Consider the following 19,199-nt stretch of genomic DNA (forward strand, 5'->3'; position numbering starts at 1 on the left):
TTTTCAAGATGTATCGAGAAGCACTGTAGTAAAAGTGCTCCTTTGTCTATGTTTTTTTTTTGTTGTTGTTATATTTTTTGCTTGGCCGTTAATCGGAAGGTCGGCGGTTCAATCCCTAGGTTTAGGTTAGCTGCTCATTTTGTATTTTGTTTCTTGCTGAACAGGTCAGAGAGTTTTGTTTAGTTAGATTTTGAGTTGTGGCTCTCATTTTGGAAAGACCTCTTTAAGTTAAATTTGTTTCTTTGATTTAAGCAGCATCCACCAGCCCTTTTTCCGTTCTTTTGTAAATCCTGCAAATAAACAACTTGCACTTTTACCAAAAACATTCCGGTTCATGTTGCGTCCCTTTCCCCAAGAGCCGGGTCGTAACAGAGCACTAAAGCAGAACATAACCTTCATGCTGTAGAGTCTGTGCTTATCGCTTCATCAGATGTAGTGTGCTGTTACTCATCCAGCAGGTTTGCCAAATCAGTGTCTGAGGGCGTGACCAACTGTTTCCTGTTGTCAACCAGCTAACACATATGATGTTATCCGGCATTCTAAACCCTTCTTACAATATTAAACACCCATATATACATTTCTGTAGCTCAGGACTGACCCGTGGGAACATTGGCGGTTGCCTAGGGTGCAACACCGGTGTACCCAGTGATAGTAATTAAGTGCATCTCGCACTGTGAGCCCAGACAGTTTGTGACGAATGGTAACGTAACTCGTAGGGTGAGATTTCTGCCTGTCAGTTGGTTTCGGTTTCACATGCTGCATGCAGTCCCAAATTGTGTCGGGTCATAAGGGGATATTAACATCGGAGCAATAACATAGCCTAAAACACTGAGGAGTAAGTTAGTGAACAGTGGATTAATGCAAACTTACCTACAGCAAGATTGACCCCAGAATCTGTACCAGATGTGGGGACGAGGCACCTGTATGTTCCCGCATCAGAGAGCTTCACTTTGGAGAGTTTCAGTGAAATGTCTCCACGCTTGAGTTTGTTGACGGACAGTGATGTTCTCCCCATGAACGATGGATGCTCCTCAAACAAAAGCTCCACACCATCTCGCCTCAAATGGACAAATCTGGGTTCTAGGTCAGGTCTTGCCCACTCCACAGTGAGATCAGCAGCATTCACAGCAGGTTCCAGGTAACATGGCAAAATGATATCATCACCAACCATCGCCACTATTGGCAGAGATGGAGCAGTCACCTGAGACTGACCTAAGGGGGCAAAAAATCTCTTTTTTAATTCCTATTTATACTCACTGGGACTACAGTATGTAGCTGGCTATCTAACTTCGGCTGAAACCCTGTCCTTGTTACCCTTCAGCATACAGTGTCAAGGGCAGCAAGCATGTACAAGAGCTGGTGTCAGCAGCAGCTTAAGTGTAATTTATACTTCTGCGTCAAATCAACGACGTAGCCTCTGCGTAGCCCCCTGCCCTACGGCGTCTCCTACAGCGTAGCCTGACGTGCACCTCCTCAAAAATGTACCTACACGTCAAGTCGACACGAACCGTAAGCTCTGTGATTGGTTGGCTAGGTAGCCTCGCAATGCCTCCATGCCGACAGGAAGTGCCCGTGCTTTGAAGTAACTTTTACTAGTGGCCAAAACAGCGGCTGTAACACGGTGGCGCAATATATTTGACCGTCACAACCCGAGCGAAATCATTCATTTCATTATCAGAATGTGATCCACTCAGTCGATAACATTTGAAAAGGCTACACCATCCGCACGTATACAATTTTACCCCCATTCATGTTGGCAGAGTGCTGAACCAGAAGTTAGCCTGCTCGGCCGGTTTGGTAGCTGGTCAGAAGACTGTAGTTAACAACTGTAATCAATGTAGATTACGTCTTTGTTTGTAAATTCTTGTTGACTTAATAATAAACCATTTCAGAGTTGGATCCATTTGTTTGGATGGAGAACAATGGAGAGAGGCGTTCTTTCCACCGCTGTAAGTACTGCCATTAGGCCTAGCCGTGTCACACTCACAGATGCAAAGAACATTGTCTTCCATTATAAACTCTACGCAAACAGCAAGCATCTATTGAAGCAGCACAGCAATGTGAAACTTCAATCAATGTTTTTTGTTTTGTAAAAGCACTGAAACCTTCTCTTATAAATGCATGTGCAAAACAGTAATGTTAGTTTTAAAGTCGAAACACTTCAACAGACAGTGGCGTTAAAAAACATTATGCTTCGTAAACATCATACTCATTGTCGAGAGGGACCTGCTTTGTTTTTAGTATTTTTAAATTGACTGATTGTATTTATAGCCCATATAATACAGCGTCCCCTGGTCTGAGAGGCTGCAGTGTTTTCAGTTAGGCTAGTTGTTGACTCCTCAGGTTTGTCATTGTACCACTAAAGTGGATTCATTTCTAAAATGTGCAGCTGAACAGGTTTCTTCTCACTTTTAAGGATGGGGTGCAGTGGTTGAAAGTAAGTGTAACATGATGAATAATGTGACTATTTACTTTTAATACCCAGTAATAAGTAAAGTAATATTTTTACTTTTTTAATGATTAATAATAAAAAGTAACTCATTACAATTTCTTTCTTTAATTTGCCCAACACTGCTGCTAGATATGACGTATAAGCTGATGTGCCACATAGACATAGTGCTGCTTTCTGCCGCCTTGTTGCGTGCCCATCGCTGTGATGACGTTGCACCAAATCCCGTCTGTACTGTTTTGTAGTAGTAGTAGTAACTGTCTCAGCAGTGAGCCCATACAGTTACAGTATGCCCCGAGGGGATAACAGGTCCCAGCCAGAACAGCTGAAATATTTGTCACACAGTGTTACAGAGAGTTTAAGGTTATAAAGCTTCCTTTTATATGGGCGACTGTTAGTTTGGAAATATATAAAAGCTTTTTGTCATGTCAGAGTGTGAGCAAATGGCTAAAAAAGTATTTCTTATGAATTCAACTTTTCATTTGTAACATGATTATTTCTTATTTCAAACATTACACTCAAAATACATAGAATCTTGTGGACTTCTTTACTTTAAGAAGAAAACATGGGTTGAAAATATGTTGTAAAATTTAACGCAGACCTTTAGTGTAAATTGCTTTTGTAGTTGTGTTGTATCACATGACCAGTATATTACAGTATAATTTTGTTAAACTATATTTAAACTGAAACCAAGGGCTTTCACCATCTGTTTGTGTGTAATTTACCTCTACAAGAGTGTGTTAGGAGAAGGAGGACGGCAGCGTGACACAAAACCATTGAACTGAAACCAATGACCTGTGGTCTCAAGATGAGGATCTCCTTTATGTAAGTCATCCTGGAGTTCTGTAAATAAAAATAAGTCAGAAAAATATGTGGGACCAGATTACCCCAGCCACTTATTTTAAAAACATAAAGCGGGAAAAACAACTTCAAAAACGTTCAACTTAATCCACAATTTCTGTTTCTTTTTATCTCATATGTTATAGCTCAGTTTATTTGCCAACTGTATTCATACAATAATTTGTATTTATAAATCACTTTTGGTTTTCCATATGCAGTTTCTTTGTCTATAATGTTTACAAAATGTAACGACAGATGTCAACCTCATTTTATGTGTTATAAGCAACTGGCTGGTGCGTCAAAAACTTACAGGTGAATGAACAAACATTGCAACAGAGAATTGCAGTTTCACTTTCAATCTAAAAACAGGTTATAAATAATTACAATAATGGCATGTTAGAAAGTGGAATCACTAAAGTCACCAATTTAACATAAGTGAGTCATGTAAAAATGCGACATACCTTTTGTGTGTTGGTGTCCATGAGTCGCCTCACCTCAGAGAAGAAGGCTGCCCGGTCAAAGTCCAGAATAAATTAGCCTGAAATAAAACCGTCTGTACTTTTACCTCAGCCCTCTAGTGTAAGGAGTCGGCACAAAACACTAACATGACAGCATGAGTTTAACTGATTAATATGCAGTAAACAGACAGGACACCTTAGGGTTTAACTTAAATGAGCAGTCCAGAAAAACAAGGTAGTCCAACAAAGACCAGAACAAAACCAAATAATAGTCCCACCAGGGGACAAGGAAATAATTCAGAGAAAACATAAACATTCGAGAAGGGCAGAGTTTATGACAAACAAGCAGAACTGGTAAATTCAGAATAGGGATCAAGTTGCAGACTGACGCCAACGATATGAATGATATGATGTTATATAGACTGGACAAAACAGAAAGCGATACATTTACACAGGCAGGGAGGGGGGTAACAGGTGAAACTAATCATGATACAGACAACAGACACAAACCAAGGCTGAATTTCAAAATAAACCAGGGAAACAGACCTTTATCTGACAGACAAATCTAACCAGTAACAACAGTAAGATCTAAACAAAGTCAAAATCAAGCAAATCAAAGTAACTAATCACAGCAGAGTGTGTGTGTGTGTGTGTGTGTGTGTGTGTGTCTTTGTATTGCACTTTGATTTTCATTCATTCTGTTTACTTATTATTACTTTTAACGGCAGACAATGAACTTTGGACCTGCTCCAGCCTGAAGCTGGCAGCTGTTAAAAATACCATAGTAACAAGAAACAGTTGGTTGGAACGAGGAAGTTGTCCATGTCGGTACAACTCTTTCTCAAAACTGGGGACACGCCAACCACCATCTACTGCAGATAATACACTGACTGTGAAAAGCACCTCATACAGCCCCACTTCAAAAATCCTACTCAGCACCTTTATCTTAGTTTACACTGTACATGAACGAAACATTTATGTGTCAATATTTAATTGTAAGACAATTATTAACACAATAGTAAATGTTTTTAATAAAATTTTAATGTTTTCAAAATATATTTCACAGCTGGCTCTGTGATCCCGGAGAGTCCTGTCTTTCCTGTGACGGAGGGAGACAATGTGACATTGTGCTGCAGAAAGAAGCAGACGTCCTCCAACCTTATCAATGAATTCTTTAGAGGGCCACTTCACTGAGATCATGACCATCCACAGTGTTACTAGACTTAATGAATCAGCAGAGAGCTGGTTTACGGTCAGAGGTTTCTGTGCTTTTAACTTTTGTCCAGTTTTTATTCAGTGATGCTTTGTACCTTACTTTTGTTGAGTTCCATGTTTTAAAACTTGATAAATGTATTACAAATGCCTTCATAACTGACTGTGCCGTGCTCTCTGGTCCAGCTACCAATGAGTTACAATTGAGAATAGTTACAAAAAATGTTGGTGGTGGTGTGGTGTGAGGACAGAGAGGACCCAAATGCAACGCTCAGAGGAAAGGAGGTTTATTGAGGGGAAAAAGGGGTTGAAGGACCGGAGTGGAGGGAGAAGTGGAAGCTGGGGAAACACAGACACGTTGAACCGAGTTAACTGGGACCAGAGAGCCGGGGGACAGGGGCCGAGGAAGGGAGGATGCAAGGGAGAACTGGGAGGACGCCGTGGGGGAAGCCCGGAGAGGAGAGGACCGGAGGATGAGCCCAGCCGACAGAACGGACGACGAGGGTGAGTGAACCTGGGCGGACAGAAAGACAGTAGTGCGAGGAATAACCGGGGGCTGGAAAACAAAGGTTATTTAAACCTGCGCTTGAGAAGTTGGCACCAGGTCGGGAGCGATGACGATCAAGTAAGAATGGTGTGGAGAACCGGGGTTGAAATACTGGCAGGTGTGGCAGGCTGACGAGGTGGCTGATGAGGTGGCTGATGAGGTGCGGGTCGTTGGCTGGGCTCAGGAGCAGAGGGAGAGAGAGAGCACACACACAGGGGAGAAAACACAGGGAGGCAGGCAGGGAACAGAGAAAACGTCTCGGGTTACCTATGTAACCCTGGTTCCCCGAGAAGGGGAACTGCGTCGGTTTCGACACTATGGGCGTTCCCGTAGTGTCGTAACCGACGCAGTTTGAGTTCCCTCGAAGGGGAACCAAGGAAAAAGCAGAGTAACTGAATAAAAGGAGAACAAACAAGGACACTCGCCGTCAGCCGGGCCGCCACCACAACAAAGACGGTGTCCTGAGTCTCTGATGTGTTTGAGCCTTTTGTATCATGCACAGACCGGAGGAATGGACTGACAAGGCACAACTCAGCTGACACTGTTGGTTTACAGGCAGAGGTTTCCAAAACGATAAGGCAGAAATCTAGGTCTAAACAAGCACTAGTCTAATACATTGAGGTGAAACACTACGAAATAATACTGAGGAAAATGGCTGGAACTCTGTTATGCGAACAAGATGATCTGGCAACTACACAAAGGCTAAAAGGATATTTATACACATAGGCCCGAAACACTTTCTGTCTCTTTCTAAACCATATCATCAGGTTCATTACACAGTCAGTTTCATCTGGGTCCGTGGTATACTTGCAGTGTATGCTCATCATTGCATTGATCATGATACATTAGTTCTGGTTACACATCAGTTTGGATGTGCGTTTGAACATCAAATGGACAATTGTGTCATTCGTCCATGTAATGATTCACTGACGGTTGTATAATTTCACACAATGGTAGAGACAGTGTTTTTCCATTTATTCATTAAACTCATTTTGAAGCGCACACAAGTCTAGACTGCAGCTCTGTCATCCACTGTGACTGTATTAACAATGAAGAAGCTTTTATTTATGGGGTTTATTTATTCATACAGAGAAACAGAAAATTTATACTGGTACTTTTGATACTTGAACAAAAAATGACAATGACTGGAAAACAAGATGTAAATAATGTAATATAATGTAAGTTAATAATAAGATGTAAATAATAATAATAAGAATAATTTTAACCCTTAAAATACGAGGTTAATCGCGATGTGAAAAATCAGACAGCATTTTGAAACTTTTATACTACAAGAGATATATTTAAAATAAACCATTACAACTATTGTCATCAGATACAATACTAGTAAACATATTTACAGGTTTATGTGATTATTTTATCATGCCTCTGTTTTAAAATTTTTCAACTTCTCATTAATTTGGTTTTGACACAAACTTTCTGTAACACTTATTTCCTTCTCTCCCCATTTCAGTTCTGAACTGTCACTCACTGCCACCAGAGGACACTGAGTACTGTAAACTGCAGTAAAACGGAACAGTTAATATGAACAGAACAAACATTTTGACAGATTCATTTAAGATCATTTAAAATGAGCAATTATTGAAAATTGGTAAAACTGAGAACAATTAGCCTTACCCAGTGGTGGAAGGAATGTTAAAATAGTCAGTAATCAAATATAGACACAGCGGTATGCCTTTGTTAGATGATGATGGTGACGAGTTGACAGGAGACAAGAAGGAGTGAGAATGCATTAAGGGACAATGTCAAGTTTAGCCCCCTCTTCCTCTGATTACTCTGTCTGAAGTTTCACCAGAATCTCATCCCTCTGAGATTTTATCACCTTCAGGTGTTCATTAATTGGCTCCTTTAAATTCTCAAGTTTTATTTTTCGTTCTGTTTTCTGAAGCACCTCCTCCTCTGTTCTCTGAAGTAGTTTTTTTGTGTCCTCTAACAGTTTTCCAGTTGCTTCTTTTCTCTTCTGTAGATCTGTTATGATCTCTCGATAGGTATTTTTCTTCTCATCCCTAAATGCGTCGGACTGAAGTCTCTTGAATACGTTAATCTGCCTCTCAATCCATTCTGGGAGTCGTTCAAGTTGAAATCTGTAGTTATCCAGTTCTGTCTTGTATTCTTTCAGTGCACCAACTGCCTTTATTACTATCTCAGACTCTTCTTCATTCCTTTGTAACTCTTCATTAAGTTTGTTCACCATCTTATCTAAATACACAAGTTGTTCACTGTCTGTCATGTGCTGCACTCTTTCTCCTTCAAGCAGTAACTGAAGTTCTGCATCGTTGCTAAATGTTTTGATCTTCTTTGATGTGTCTCCCCGTTCTGCTTGATCTTCATCATTTTCTGTATAAATAGAACCAATAATGGTGTTAATTTTCAAGTTTAAACCTTGTCAATTTAATAATACTTACTTTGTCGTTAGCCCTGCCTTTTTGGTTTTACAAAAATAGCTGGATTTAACTGTGAGTTTATTGCAACCAACGCTGCAGGCCAAACGGACAAGGAGTAGGTTTTCTTCAGATTTATAATTCAAAGCATAGGAAAGAACCACATCCTGACCAATCAGCTGTCACAAAATATTAATACAGAATCCCAGTGTAGACAAAATACTTCATATAAAAGGTTCAAGTACAACAGAGGAGAGCGAGATCCTTACAATCAAGAAAGTACACTGTATTGCCAAAAGTTTTGGGTTCTTAATCCGTAGGGTTTCATGTGGAGTTGTTCAATTTGCAGCTATAACAGCTTCATCTCTTCTGAGAAGGCTGTCCAAAAGGTTTAGGAGTTTGTTCATGGGAATTTTTGACCATTGTTTTAGAAACACATTTGTGAGGTCAGGAACAAATGTTGAACGAGAAATCCTGCTGCAGTCCCAGCTCAAATTCATCCCATAAGTGTTCTGTTGGGTTGAGGTCAGGACTCTGTGTAGGCCAGTAAAGTCCACACCAAACACTCTCATCCAAGGTCCTTGGATGGTATGCCAAAGCATTAACAGTAATATCACACGCATATATAAAAGAGAAAAAAATAATGTCACATAAATTATTAATTTTCCAAAAGGACAAATAAATATCTACCATTGGAATCGTAATCCCAGAGTTAACACAGGTGATTGGTAACCAGTTTTGTGAGACCAGTTGAGCGAAGGTTAACTTTTTTTCCAGAGAGTTAGATTGACTTATCACCTCCTCTGGCCAATGTCTTTATCAGGCTCAGGCTATATATGACACCTGTTTTATTTTGTTCATCCTCTGCTTCATCATCTGTCCTTGCTATGCCTGTGGTTAGTGTTAGTTGCCCAGGTATGTGAAAGGAATACTTTCATGCACATCTTTTTCACCTTGATTCTAGTTGCTTACCTGTTTGAAACACTGTTAGGAATCTCCTTTTTGCCCCTCCTGTGACTAGTGATGGCCAAATTCTGTGTTCTGTAGCATTATCGCTTTCCAACACAATAGTGTCAAAAATGGTTCAGTACTTGGAGCTTCATTCAGCAAATGCACACCACCAGCTGCTGGTGAAGATGTGGACTAATTCAACAAGGCTGACGACCAAAAAATGCAATTCGGCAAATATGTTAATGCCAACCCAGAAGAAAATTTATTGCACTCATTGGTTGCTCTTTTACAGCAGGAGATGCACAAAATTGCAATTTAAGGCTTGATTTTAGTGTTGTAGCTACCACCTGTCTCTCATATTTTGGCCCTATAATTCACTAGCAGATATAAGTGAGAAAGCAATTAGCAGCAGGAATCATTATAATTGAGACTTGATGGCAATACCTTGCTTGGTCTCATTAACCCTGCAACTTTTGCTCAACAGACAGCACCTCTGCCTCTTCACTATATCTCTGCATGTAAAATGAATGATTGGCTTTAAAAAAAAAAAAACAGCTTTGAAGAATATTCTCTCACACACACACAATGACCATCCAAACACCCAATACTACAATGCCTATAAAAGTATTCACTCCCCTTGGATGTTTCACCCTTTTATTTCTTTTATACGTGGAATAATAATCAATATAATTAGGCTTTTTTGACAAGAATTTGCAAAAAAACCCTCTTTAATATCAAAGTGAAAAGAGATTTTTAAAAACTAATGTCAATTAAAATGTATAAGGTAAAGAAGATGACTGCATAAATGTCCACCCCCTTTCTTGAAAAGTCTTTGTGATATAATTTGCCCTTTGTCCAGCTAACAGGGTTATTATGTTACTTTGTTTCTGATTCTTTTTGTATTCAGATTATATATTCAGAGCAGGGTGCCATCTTTTTGGGAGACTTCACTTTTCACTTTTCTGCATGTGAGCAATTGCAATGAGACACAATTTAGACTACACTTTTTTGTTGTTAGTAATGCTGTGGAGGTTTGTAGTGCTACAATTAAGGTCAGTAGTGGCAGCACTCCTGGGCACTCCTCAGCGTAGTCTGCCTCTCCAACTGACCTCTGCTTAGTTTTGAACAATTTATTGTAATAAAGAAATTTTATTAATCCTACCATCCTATACTTATAGTTTTTATTATAGCTTCACGTGTCTCTCTTTTTTTTTTATTGCTTAAAAATAAATACGTTTTGGTGCATTTAGAAACAGGCCTCTGTCTCATCAGTAACGTTCCTGTGCGCCTTTTTTCTTTATCTTCTTCAAATAATAAAGGTTCAAATGTTTCCTGGGGTGCAATTCCCTAGGTGGCATAGTTTGGCTTTCATTCAGTTTGCCCCTTTCTTAGTCCACCATGGCACATTAACAATGCAGCTACAGTCTGTTAGCTGTTAGCTTAGCTTACCATAAACTGGACAGTAAGTCTGCTACATATATTTTATAACTACCATCAAACTGCTGTAAATTATAAAGAACTTGAATAAATTTGTAACTCACTGATTTTGTGATGATCTCTATATTTCCACGCAGCCAGAACAAGAATAAGAACACATGTGAACCAAACAGCCACTGTGATGCTGAGACGAACAGCAGAAGTAGGTGGGACAACAAAAAAATCATCTGAAATCAAAACACACAAAAAATTTTAATATTCTTATAGTCACAAGGTGATAATTTGTCCTATTCACTGGTTGCTGAAGGCCAAGAAGGTGAGTCTTATCTGTGTCTGTCTGTAGGAATAAAGGGAGAGAAGGAGAAAAACAGAAACAAAGGAAGTTGCTATGAATGCAAAGATCTGTTGAGACTTTGGACAATGAATAATAGCCCTCGTCCCCAATCAGTGTCTCATTGTTAGCCAAGATGAACTGGAACTAAAGACAACTGACCAGTAAGTGCTACCAGTGACACTGAGTATATGTTGTGGTAGAGGGCTTTGTGGTCATTACTTACCCTAGATGTGGCAGTAGTAAATAGAGGCCAGCTTTGCGCGCTCCTGCGAAGCGTTTTCTGGGGTTTATCTTTTGATATCACCCACCATGGGGCCACATTGGCGCAGTCACAAGTCTAGTTCCACAAAACACTAGTGTTGTGTTGTTCAAAGAACGTTTCGTTTATTTGACCTAATCTTGTATGTGACTCAGGAGGAACGTGTTGTTTCAGTGAGTAATTCGTTCATTTTCACAAATGCGTGAATAGTCTTGAACTCTTACGTTCACTCATTATACAGCAGCTGCATGGTCTCTGTCAGCACAGGAAACAACTGATTAGTTCACGACTCTCAACTGTGGTTCTCTGGGTTTGAGGCGTTAATTTTTCACGTGACATCTCGGCTACTGTTGAGCAGGAATGAACTAACCGTTCAGCGCTCACATGGGTCCTCCTGGGAGTCTGTCTTCACTCGGCAGGCTGAGTTACTGCCAGCCCCTGAGAGTCTTTCCTTAGCTGAATTACCACAGTGGTCGTCTCCTCTCCGGTCCGCCAGAGAACGCAACATAACTTTTACTTTTTATTTATTGACAGAGCCATGCTGTTGTTTCACCGCTCTTCACTGGTGAACAACCAGCAGCGTTTGAGATTATTATTAAATTTGTTAAATTTTAATAAGAGTGTGTTTTATTCATATAGTGTGTCAAGCTCATTACTTATGGTTGATTGTTTGGTTGGTCTATTAAAGCACAATTGCGATTTTGTTAGGCCTCTATTTACTACTTGTGGCAAATAATTTCTGTGGCGACTACATTAATATTATTATACTGTAAGAATATATGTGTTGTCTAAGTCATGTTTACCTGGAATATGAATCTCCACTTGTCTGGTCTGGTTGATGTCCTTCTGTTGGACTCTACAGGTGAAGCTGTTGCTGTGTCTCTTCTCCACAGTCACTCTGCTGCTGACAGTATAGAGGTCATCAGGACCTCTGACTGTCTCTGTAGGTCCAGCAGAGAGGAGGTTTCCCTCACCGTCCAGCCAAAACACCTCAGGCTCTGGATACCAGCCTTTAGATTTACAGTCTAACATCACTCCTTTGCTGACTGTAGAAATGTGTATTTCAGGTGACGAGACAGCGCCTAATAGAGAGCAGACATGTCAAAGGCTGTTTAAATGTAAAGTTGTGACAAACGAAAATACAACACTTCTTAGCCTAATGATTCAGCTTGGACACCACACCTAATATGCACATTCATAACTGAAAAATACTTTAATTAGTGAGGATAAATGTCTGTGGTAGAGCAATTATATAACTATTAGAATGGCCATAGAAGTCATTCTGACTGCTCACACATTATTTGCATATAATTTCAATAATAAATATAAAATCTAAGAATGATTGGATCTTTAATGTTAGGATAGGTAATAAGAAACATCAGGACACCAAACAATAACTTAAAATCAACTCTAATATGCATTTCAATGCATAGTAACTGCCTTTATGGACACGTTATCACCATTCAAGGTATAAATACTCTTTTGTGTTGTAATTTTAATACAATTCCAATGTTAAAATAAAATATACACATAGTTAGGAAAAGTCAGGGTCATTTTGGGACATGCCACCCCCCCTCAACAGCGTTATTACAGTGGGGGCAAAAAGTATTTAGTCAGCCACTGAAGTTCTCCTACTTAGAAAGATGAGGTCTGTAATTTCCATCATAGGTACACTTCAACTGTGAGAGACAATGAGAAAAAATAAATAAAACACAAATCTAGGAAATCACGTCGTAGGATTTTTAAAGAATGTATTTGTAAATTATGGTTCAACTCAATACTTTGTAACATAACCTTTGTTGGCAATGACAGAGGTAAAACGTTTCCTGTAAGTCTTCACCAGGTTTGCACACACTGTAGCTGGTATTTTGGCCCATTCCTCCATGCAGATCTCCTCTAGAGCAGTGATGTTTTGGGGCTGTCGCTGGGCAACACAGACTTTCAACTCCCTCCACCAATCTTCTATGGGGTTGAGGTCTGGAGACTGGCTAGGCCACTCCAGGACCTTGAAATGCTTTTTACGGAGCCACTCCTTCGTTGCCCGAGCGGTGTGTTTGGGATCATTGTCATGCTGGAAGACCCAGCCACGTTCCATCTTCAAGGCGCTCACTGATGGAAGGAGGTTTTGGCTTAAAATCTCACGATATATGGCCCCATTCATTCTTCCCTTAACACGGATCAATTTCCTGTCCCCTTTACAGAAAAACAGTCCCAAAGCATGATGTTTCCTCTCCCATCACAGTAGGTATGGTGTTCTTGGGATGCAACTCTGCATTCTTCTTCCTCCAAACACGACGAGTTGAGTTTTAACCAAAAGGTTCTATTTTGGTTTCATCTGACCACATGATATTCTCCCAGTCCTCTTCTGGATCATCCATATGCTCTCTGGCAAACTTCAGACGGGCCTGGACATGTACTGGCTTAAGCAAGGGGACACGCCTGGCACTGCAGGATTTGAGTCCCTCTCAGCAGAGTGTGTTACTGATGGTAGCCTTTGTTACTTTGGTCCCAGCTCTCTGCAGGTCATTCAATGATCATTTTGACCTCACAGGATGAGATCTTGCGTGGAGCCCCAGATCGAGAGAGATTATCAATGGTCTTGTATGTCTTCCATTTTCTTACAATTGCTCCCATGGTTGATTTATTCACACCAACCTGCTTGCCTATTGTAGATTCACTCTTCCCCGCCTGGTGCAGGTCTACAATTTTCTTCCTGGTGTCCTTCAACAGCTCTTTGGTCTTGGCCATGGTTGAGTTTGGAGTCTGACTGCTTGAGGCTGTGGACAGGTGTCTTTTATACAGATAAAGAGTTCAAACAGGTGCCATTAATACAGGTAACAAGTGGAGGACAGAAGAGCTTCTTAAAGAAGAAGTTACAGGTCTGTGAGAGCCAGAAATCTTGCTTGTTTGTGGATGACCAAATACTTATTTTCCACCATAATTTACAAATAAATTATTTAAAAATCCTACAATGTGATTTCCTGGATTTTTTTTTCTCATTTTGTCTCGTAGTTGAAGTGTACCTATGATGACAATTACAGACCTCTCTCATCTTTCTAAGTAGGAGAACTTGCACAATCAGTGGCTGACGAAATACTTTTTGGCCCCACTGTACATTGCAAAAGTCAAAATGACTGCCTTTGTAGTTTTAGTGTTAACTCTGTAGAGTCTCTGCTAGTTGCTGCAGGCATCAACAGATTTAGTATGCCGTTACTGATCCAACAGGTTCATCTAAACTTTTTCCTGTTGTCACCTTCTACTGCATATGATGTTAGCAGGCATTCCAAACCCTTTCTGTCGCTTAATTATGTCAATGCATTTATACCTTTCATGAATATTTATAGGTCTTTTTGTAAGTGCACAATTTCATGCAAACTTACCTACAGCAAGATCGATTACAGATTCCGTACCAGGCGTGGGGACGAGGCACCTGTATGTTCCCGCGTCAGAGAACTTCACTTTGGAGAGTTTCAGTGAAATGTCTCCACGCTTGAGTTTGTTGACGGACAGTGATGTTCTCCCCATGTACAATGGATGCTCCTCAAGCAGAAGCTCCACACCATCTCGCCTCAAATGGACAAATCTGGGTTCTAGGTCAGGTCTTGCCCACTCCACAGTGATGTCTGCAGCATCCACAGCAGGTTCCAGGTAACATGGCAAAATTATATCATCACCAATCATCGCCACTATTGGCTGGGATGGACCAGTCACCTGAGACTGACCTAAGGGAAAAAAACAAGTCTGTTTCATAATTCTTGTTTTTTCTACATTATGACTACATTATGTAGCGGCTATATAACTTTGGCTCAAACCCTCTCTTTGTTACATCTACATCATAGAGTGTCAAGGGCAAGGGTGTTGAATGGGGCGGGGGGTCATGATGGCACGCTGTGACGACTTATGTCTTCTTCAGTTGTCTTTTATCATGCAGTATAGTGAGCATTCATTTCAATGTAGGGGTTAGACAAATAAGATGGTATTTTTCAGTTTTGTGTTATACCTTGGAAATAATAAATTCTCAAGTAAATATGAATAACATAATGTTCTGTTAAACTGATGATACTCATTTAACCACAGTAAAGTAATTGTGGGATGAAGTAGGTTGAGAAGAGAGGGTTGAAATGTGATGAGATTTCAAACTGTGCAGACTTAAACATAAATCACATTTTATGATTATTTGTTTAAATGTAGTACAAACAGTTCATCAGTGACTTCCCTAATCACCACTCCAGTTTAATGTGTACAGCTGTTAGCTCAATTATGTGTAAACATTTTTCAGAAAATCCATGGGACAGGGACCAAGTGAGGAAGGGGGCCCAAAGAGGCCGCTTATGTATAGAGCCCAGAATGAGGGCAGCAAGTATGTACGAGAGCTGATATCAGGAGCAGCCTAGTCGAGTCGAGTTGAGTATACAGTTTTGCAGTAGTGAACTGTCTCGCAGCGAGCCCATACAGCTACAGAGAGCCCCAACGGGACAACAGGTCTCCACCTGCTCAGCTGAAAGCAAGCCAACATGTGTCACAGAGTGCTAAGTTAAAGGTTTTAATGCTTTTATTTTAGGGACAGTTTGTTTGGTAATATATAAAAGTTTTTTTTAATGTCAGACTGTAGACTAGGTAGTAAGGTTGTTGCTGCAAAAATACTGAACTGAGGAATGGTGTGAATTATTGAATGTGTGGTGTCCGAACAATAATGCTGCGATGATGTGTTGAGAAGAAATCCGCATGACACTGTTCAAGGAATTCAGCATTAATTACAAGCTCTGCAGCAGCTTGGAGAGTGACCCAGCCCGATGGCCACTCTGTCTCTCTGTACATCAAACACAGCTTATATAGGACATGTTTAGGTATCTGCTAAATACCATATAAGGGTCCAGTCCCTTCATAAACACTAATCACTACTCTCCCTATCACTGGGTCCGAGGTCAAATTCCATAGGAAGGTTCACTATTTACACACCCATCAATCATTACTCCCCCTTAAGAGTTCACTGAGCCTCTATCCAGCTGCTAGAGTGTTATTTTAAACTGTAATGGTCAAATGCACATATGTTATACACCACAAATGTTAATTAAACTTTTGAGTTGATAAATAAAGATTGTATTTCTTATTTCCAACATCACTTTAAATACACACAATCTGGTTGACGTATATTTTAAGAGAAGAAAACTTAGGTTGCAAAATTGATTGCAGGCCTATAGTGTACATTGATGTTGTTTATTGTTTTGTAGTGTGGTATCACATGGCAGGGATAGAGTTAAACTCAAACAAAGGGTGTTAACATCTATTTGTGTGAAATTTACCTCCACAAGAGTGAGTTAGGAGAAGGAGGACAGCAATGTGATGCAAAACCATTGAACTGAAGCCACTTAGATGAGGTTTCCAGATGAGTCTGTCTATGTGAATCATCCTGGAGTTCTGAAAATAAAAGTCAAATAGAAAATTTAAGACCAATAAAATCCAAAATATCTCTCAGACAACCCTGAGGTGAGCCCATGAAGCCCATGCTTCAGACATTTGGTGATGTATGAAATGTATGATCCAGAGTTAATTTCCTTGTATGTATTAGAGGAAATATAGGACCAAATGGATTTTTAAAATGGCTAATAGGTGGAAATACAGTGTAAACTGCTGTGATTGATACCAGATTACCCTAGCTACTTATAAAAATAGGGGGGGCAACTTCATTCTTTCCACTTATTCCACACTTTCTCTTTTCTCTTTTTCTCTTTTTCCTCATCTACATTATGGCTCAGTTTATTCAACCACTGTATTCATTTATACTGTGGCGTTGCTAGACATAAATCTCTAACGGGGCACAGGCACCCTCATCCCCCATGTAATTTTTTAAATTATAATTTGGATTTATTTTGATTAAAGTGTATGAAATGTGTTAGTATGTGCTTTACCAGCTTAGCTTGCTTAGTCCATTAATCTTGGCACTGTCATGTCAGAAAGGGCTTTAAACCGGAGTATAAGCACACATTCCTGTGTCACCACCTAAGAAAAATTTCTGCTATGGGGCCCTCCTACCTAACTTGTGAGCCAAAAACCTGACACTGCATTGCTCTCACTTCTACCTCTCCTTTAAACAGACCGTCTTTGTAATAAGCCTGAATGGAAACCTCTTCCAGAAAATTCCAGTGCTGGTTTTGATGGACGTCTGTGCACTAGCTGTCTGTTAAGAATGATGCTGGCTGTACATTTCTGTGCTCGTACTGGCTGAGGCTGCTTGTGTTTCACCTGAGATCTGTGTGACTTGCTAAATATGTCTGGAGCGTGTCTGTGCTTGTACTGGATTTGGATGGAGGCTTTTACTGGCTATGATCAAGCATCTACTCTGCTGACAAACTTAACCGTAGCTCAAACTGACTCCCCCAGGCATCTTTTAATACATTTTCAAATGGAAAACACTATTTATACGACATATCTTGACTGAATAAGTGAAGTTTATTATTTACTGAGAGATGTGCATCCATATAGCCCAGTCTGTGCTGCTAATCAACATTTTAATAGTCAATGTGAATCCACTGCTTTCCATCTCGCATTAGTCCAGAGTTGTAACTAAACCTTCAATGTAGCCAATTGTTGCTAACCTCACACATCAAAAAATGACACCAAGGGGTCTGGACAATTTCAGCAGGGCACAGCACATAGAAAGGGTCTATGCATACATTTATTTCTTTTTTGGTTTTCCAAATGCAGGTTACGTATTGATTCATGTAAAAATTCTACATACCTTTTGTTTATGTCAATTTTTCGCCTCACCCAGAGGAACACAGGATGTCCATTCGAAGTTTGGAATCAAACACCCTTTGTAACCCTCTATCGTCAAATTGCAAGGCACTAACCAAGCAGGATGTTGTAAATCCCGGAGTGACAGAACAATTTACAGGTTCAGAGTCCTACTTAAAGGACTAGTCCAGCAAAACAAGGTAGTCCAACAAAAAACAGGATATCCAAAAGGGGGAACGTAACATCCAAAATCCAAAACATTAAAACAATAAATAGTCCAGGCAGGTAATAATGAAATAATCCAGGGAAAACACAAATGTAGAGCAGACAGGCTGAAAGACAAGCAGAACTGGTAAATGCAGGCTAAGCATCGAGTTGCAGACTGACATGCGCCAACAGGGACTGATTAAAACAGAAAGCTATGTACACTCAGGCAGGGAGGGAGCAAACATGTGAAACAAGACTGACGCACAGATCTAAACACTGAATCACAGACCAAACCACACTGTGACAATAATTTAATTTGACTTTGAAGTCCCTTTCTGTCAAGCTCAAACGAATGTGTGAAACTGTGCAATGTTCTACATCTGCATGTATTTGTTTTCAAGCTTAAAACACTGTGATCTCTGAGTCTGCAGAGCTCTTGTATTCAAACAGACATCAATCCAGCATTCACTTTAGTATCAAGTTAATAAAGCCGATCAAATTAACTTCATCAATCACATCAGAGTGACCGGCTGCCTTATATTAAAGGTCAAATGATCCAATTTACTGTGCATCTGAAAAGTATTCACAGTGCCTTATTTTTTCCACATTTTGTTATGTTACAGCCTTATTCCAAAATGGATGAAATTCATTATTTTCCTCGCTAGAGGTGGAGAAGACGTAAGCATAAACCAGATGGTTTTGGTAAGGTGAAAATGTTATTTAATGACAGAGAATAAACAAAAGTCATAACAGACATTGGACAAGTGGGTGCTGCCCTCTGCTGCCTGCTGCCCTCTGCTGCCTGCTGCCCTCTGCTGCCTGAAGACTGTCATGCTAATGATAATGCTATTATAATGCTATTCCAGCAATCTGGTAGAAAGATTGTTTTAAACGTAGTTTGAAGTGTCAAAATGGAAATCGCGAGTGTGTGTGTTACACACTCCTGTACAGTAGATGGCGGTATGCACCTAAACGATGTTTGCAATCTTGTCTTAATCAAGAGAAGAAGTAGTAGCAGCATAAGGAAAAAATGTCGGAGTCACGGTTCATTCATGCAATCAATTAAAACGTATAAACTCTTAAATTACGATTTTGGCCATAAATATACTTTGCAGATTTCTGGGTGTTATTGTTGTGTCCCTGACGTTAACGTATTTGATGAAACTTTAACACTTTAAAGTGCTAGAGCGTTTCAATAAGATGTTTGTTAGCGAATATTAGCTCGACACTAACGTTACCTATAGCAATTTATGATAATAGACTTAAGTGGTTTCTTTATTTGATTTTACTTAAACAACACATTAGTGTTTTTTTTAAATAACATGCACAGGGCACCGCCTACTGTGCTGAGCATGCTTGCTATCAAAAAAC

At 39.9% G+C, this 19,199-nt stretch overlaps 2 protein-coding genes across 4 annotated transcripts; both read right to left on the bottom strand.

The window, feature by feature from the left end:
- Positions 1-47: 47 nt before the first annotated feature.
- LOC119912718 (myelin-oligodendrocyte glycoprotein-like) lies at positions 48-4,206 on the bottom strand. The gene is made up of 3 exons (XM_038732009.1): positions 3,751-4,206; positions 3,175-3,292; positions 48-1,212 (listed from the first exon to the last, which is right to left on the bottom strand). The coding sequence occupies exons 1-3, from the start codon at positions 3,769-3,771 to the stop codon at positions 821-823; spliced, it is 531 nt and encodes a 176-aa protein (XP_038587937.1). The 5' UTR covers positions 3,772-4,206; the 3' UTR covers positions 48-820.
- Positions 4,207-6,460: 2,254 nt separating this feature from the next.
- LOC119912630 (butyrophilin subfamily 3 member A2-like) lies at positions 6,461-18,029 on the bottom strand. Of its 3 annotated transcripts, none has more exons than XR_005446195.1 (6): positions 17,626-18,027; positions 16,190-16,304; positions 14,267-14,608; positions 11,690-11,968; positions 10,398-10,630; positions 6,461-7,861 (listed from the first exon to the last, which is right to left on the bottom strand). XR_005446195.1 is itself a non-coding variant. In XM_038731909.1 (6 exons), exons 2-6 carry the CDS (start codon positions 16,293-16,295, stop codon positions 7,296-7,298), a joined length of 1,416 nt encoding a protein of 471 aa, XP_038587837.1. In that variant the 5' UTR covers positions 16,296-16,304; positions 17,626-18,029; the 3' UTR covers positions 6,461-7,295. The 3 variants fall into 3 exon arrangements, 2 of the variants coding, with proteins under 2 accessions (XP_038587837.1, XP_038587838.1); XM_038731909.1 differs by having other exon boundaries at positions 10,398-10,520; positions 17,626-18,029; XM_038731910.1 differs by lacking the exon at positions 10,398-10,630 and having other exon boundaries at positions 17,626-18,029.
- Positions 18,030-19,199: the final 1,170 nt, after the last annotated feature.

The sequence above is a fragment of the Micropterus salmoides genome, unplaced genomic scaffold (assembly GCF_014851395.1).
Source record: "Micropterus salmoides isolate LMB-PRFRI ecotype aquatic unplaced genomic scaffold, ASM1485139v1 Ms_hic_scaffold_2, whole genome shotgun sequence".
NCBI classification, from domain to species: Eukaryota; Metazoa; Chordata; class Actinopteri; order Centrarchiformes; family Centrarchidae; genus Micropterus; species Micropterus salmoides.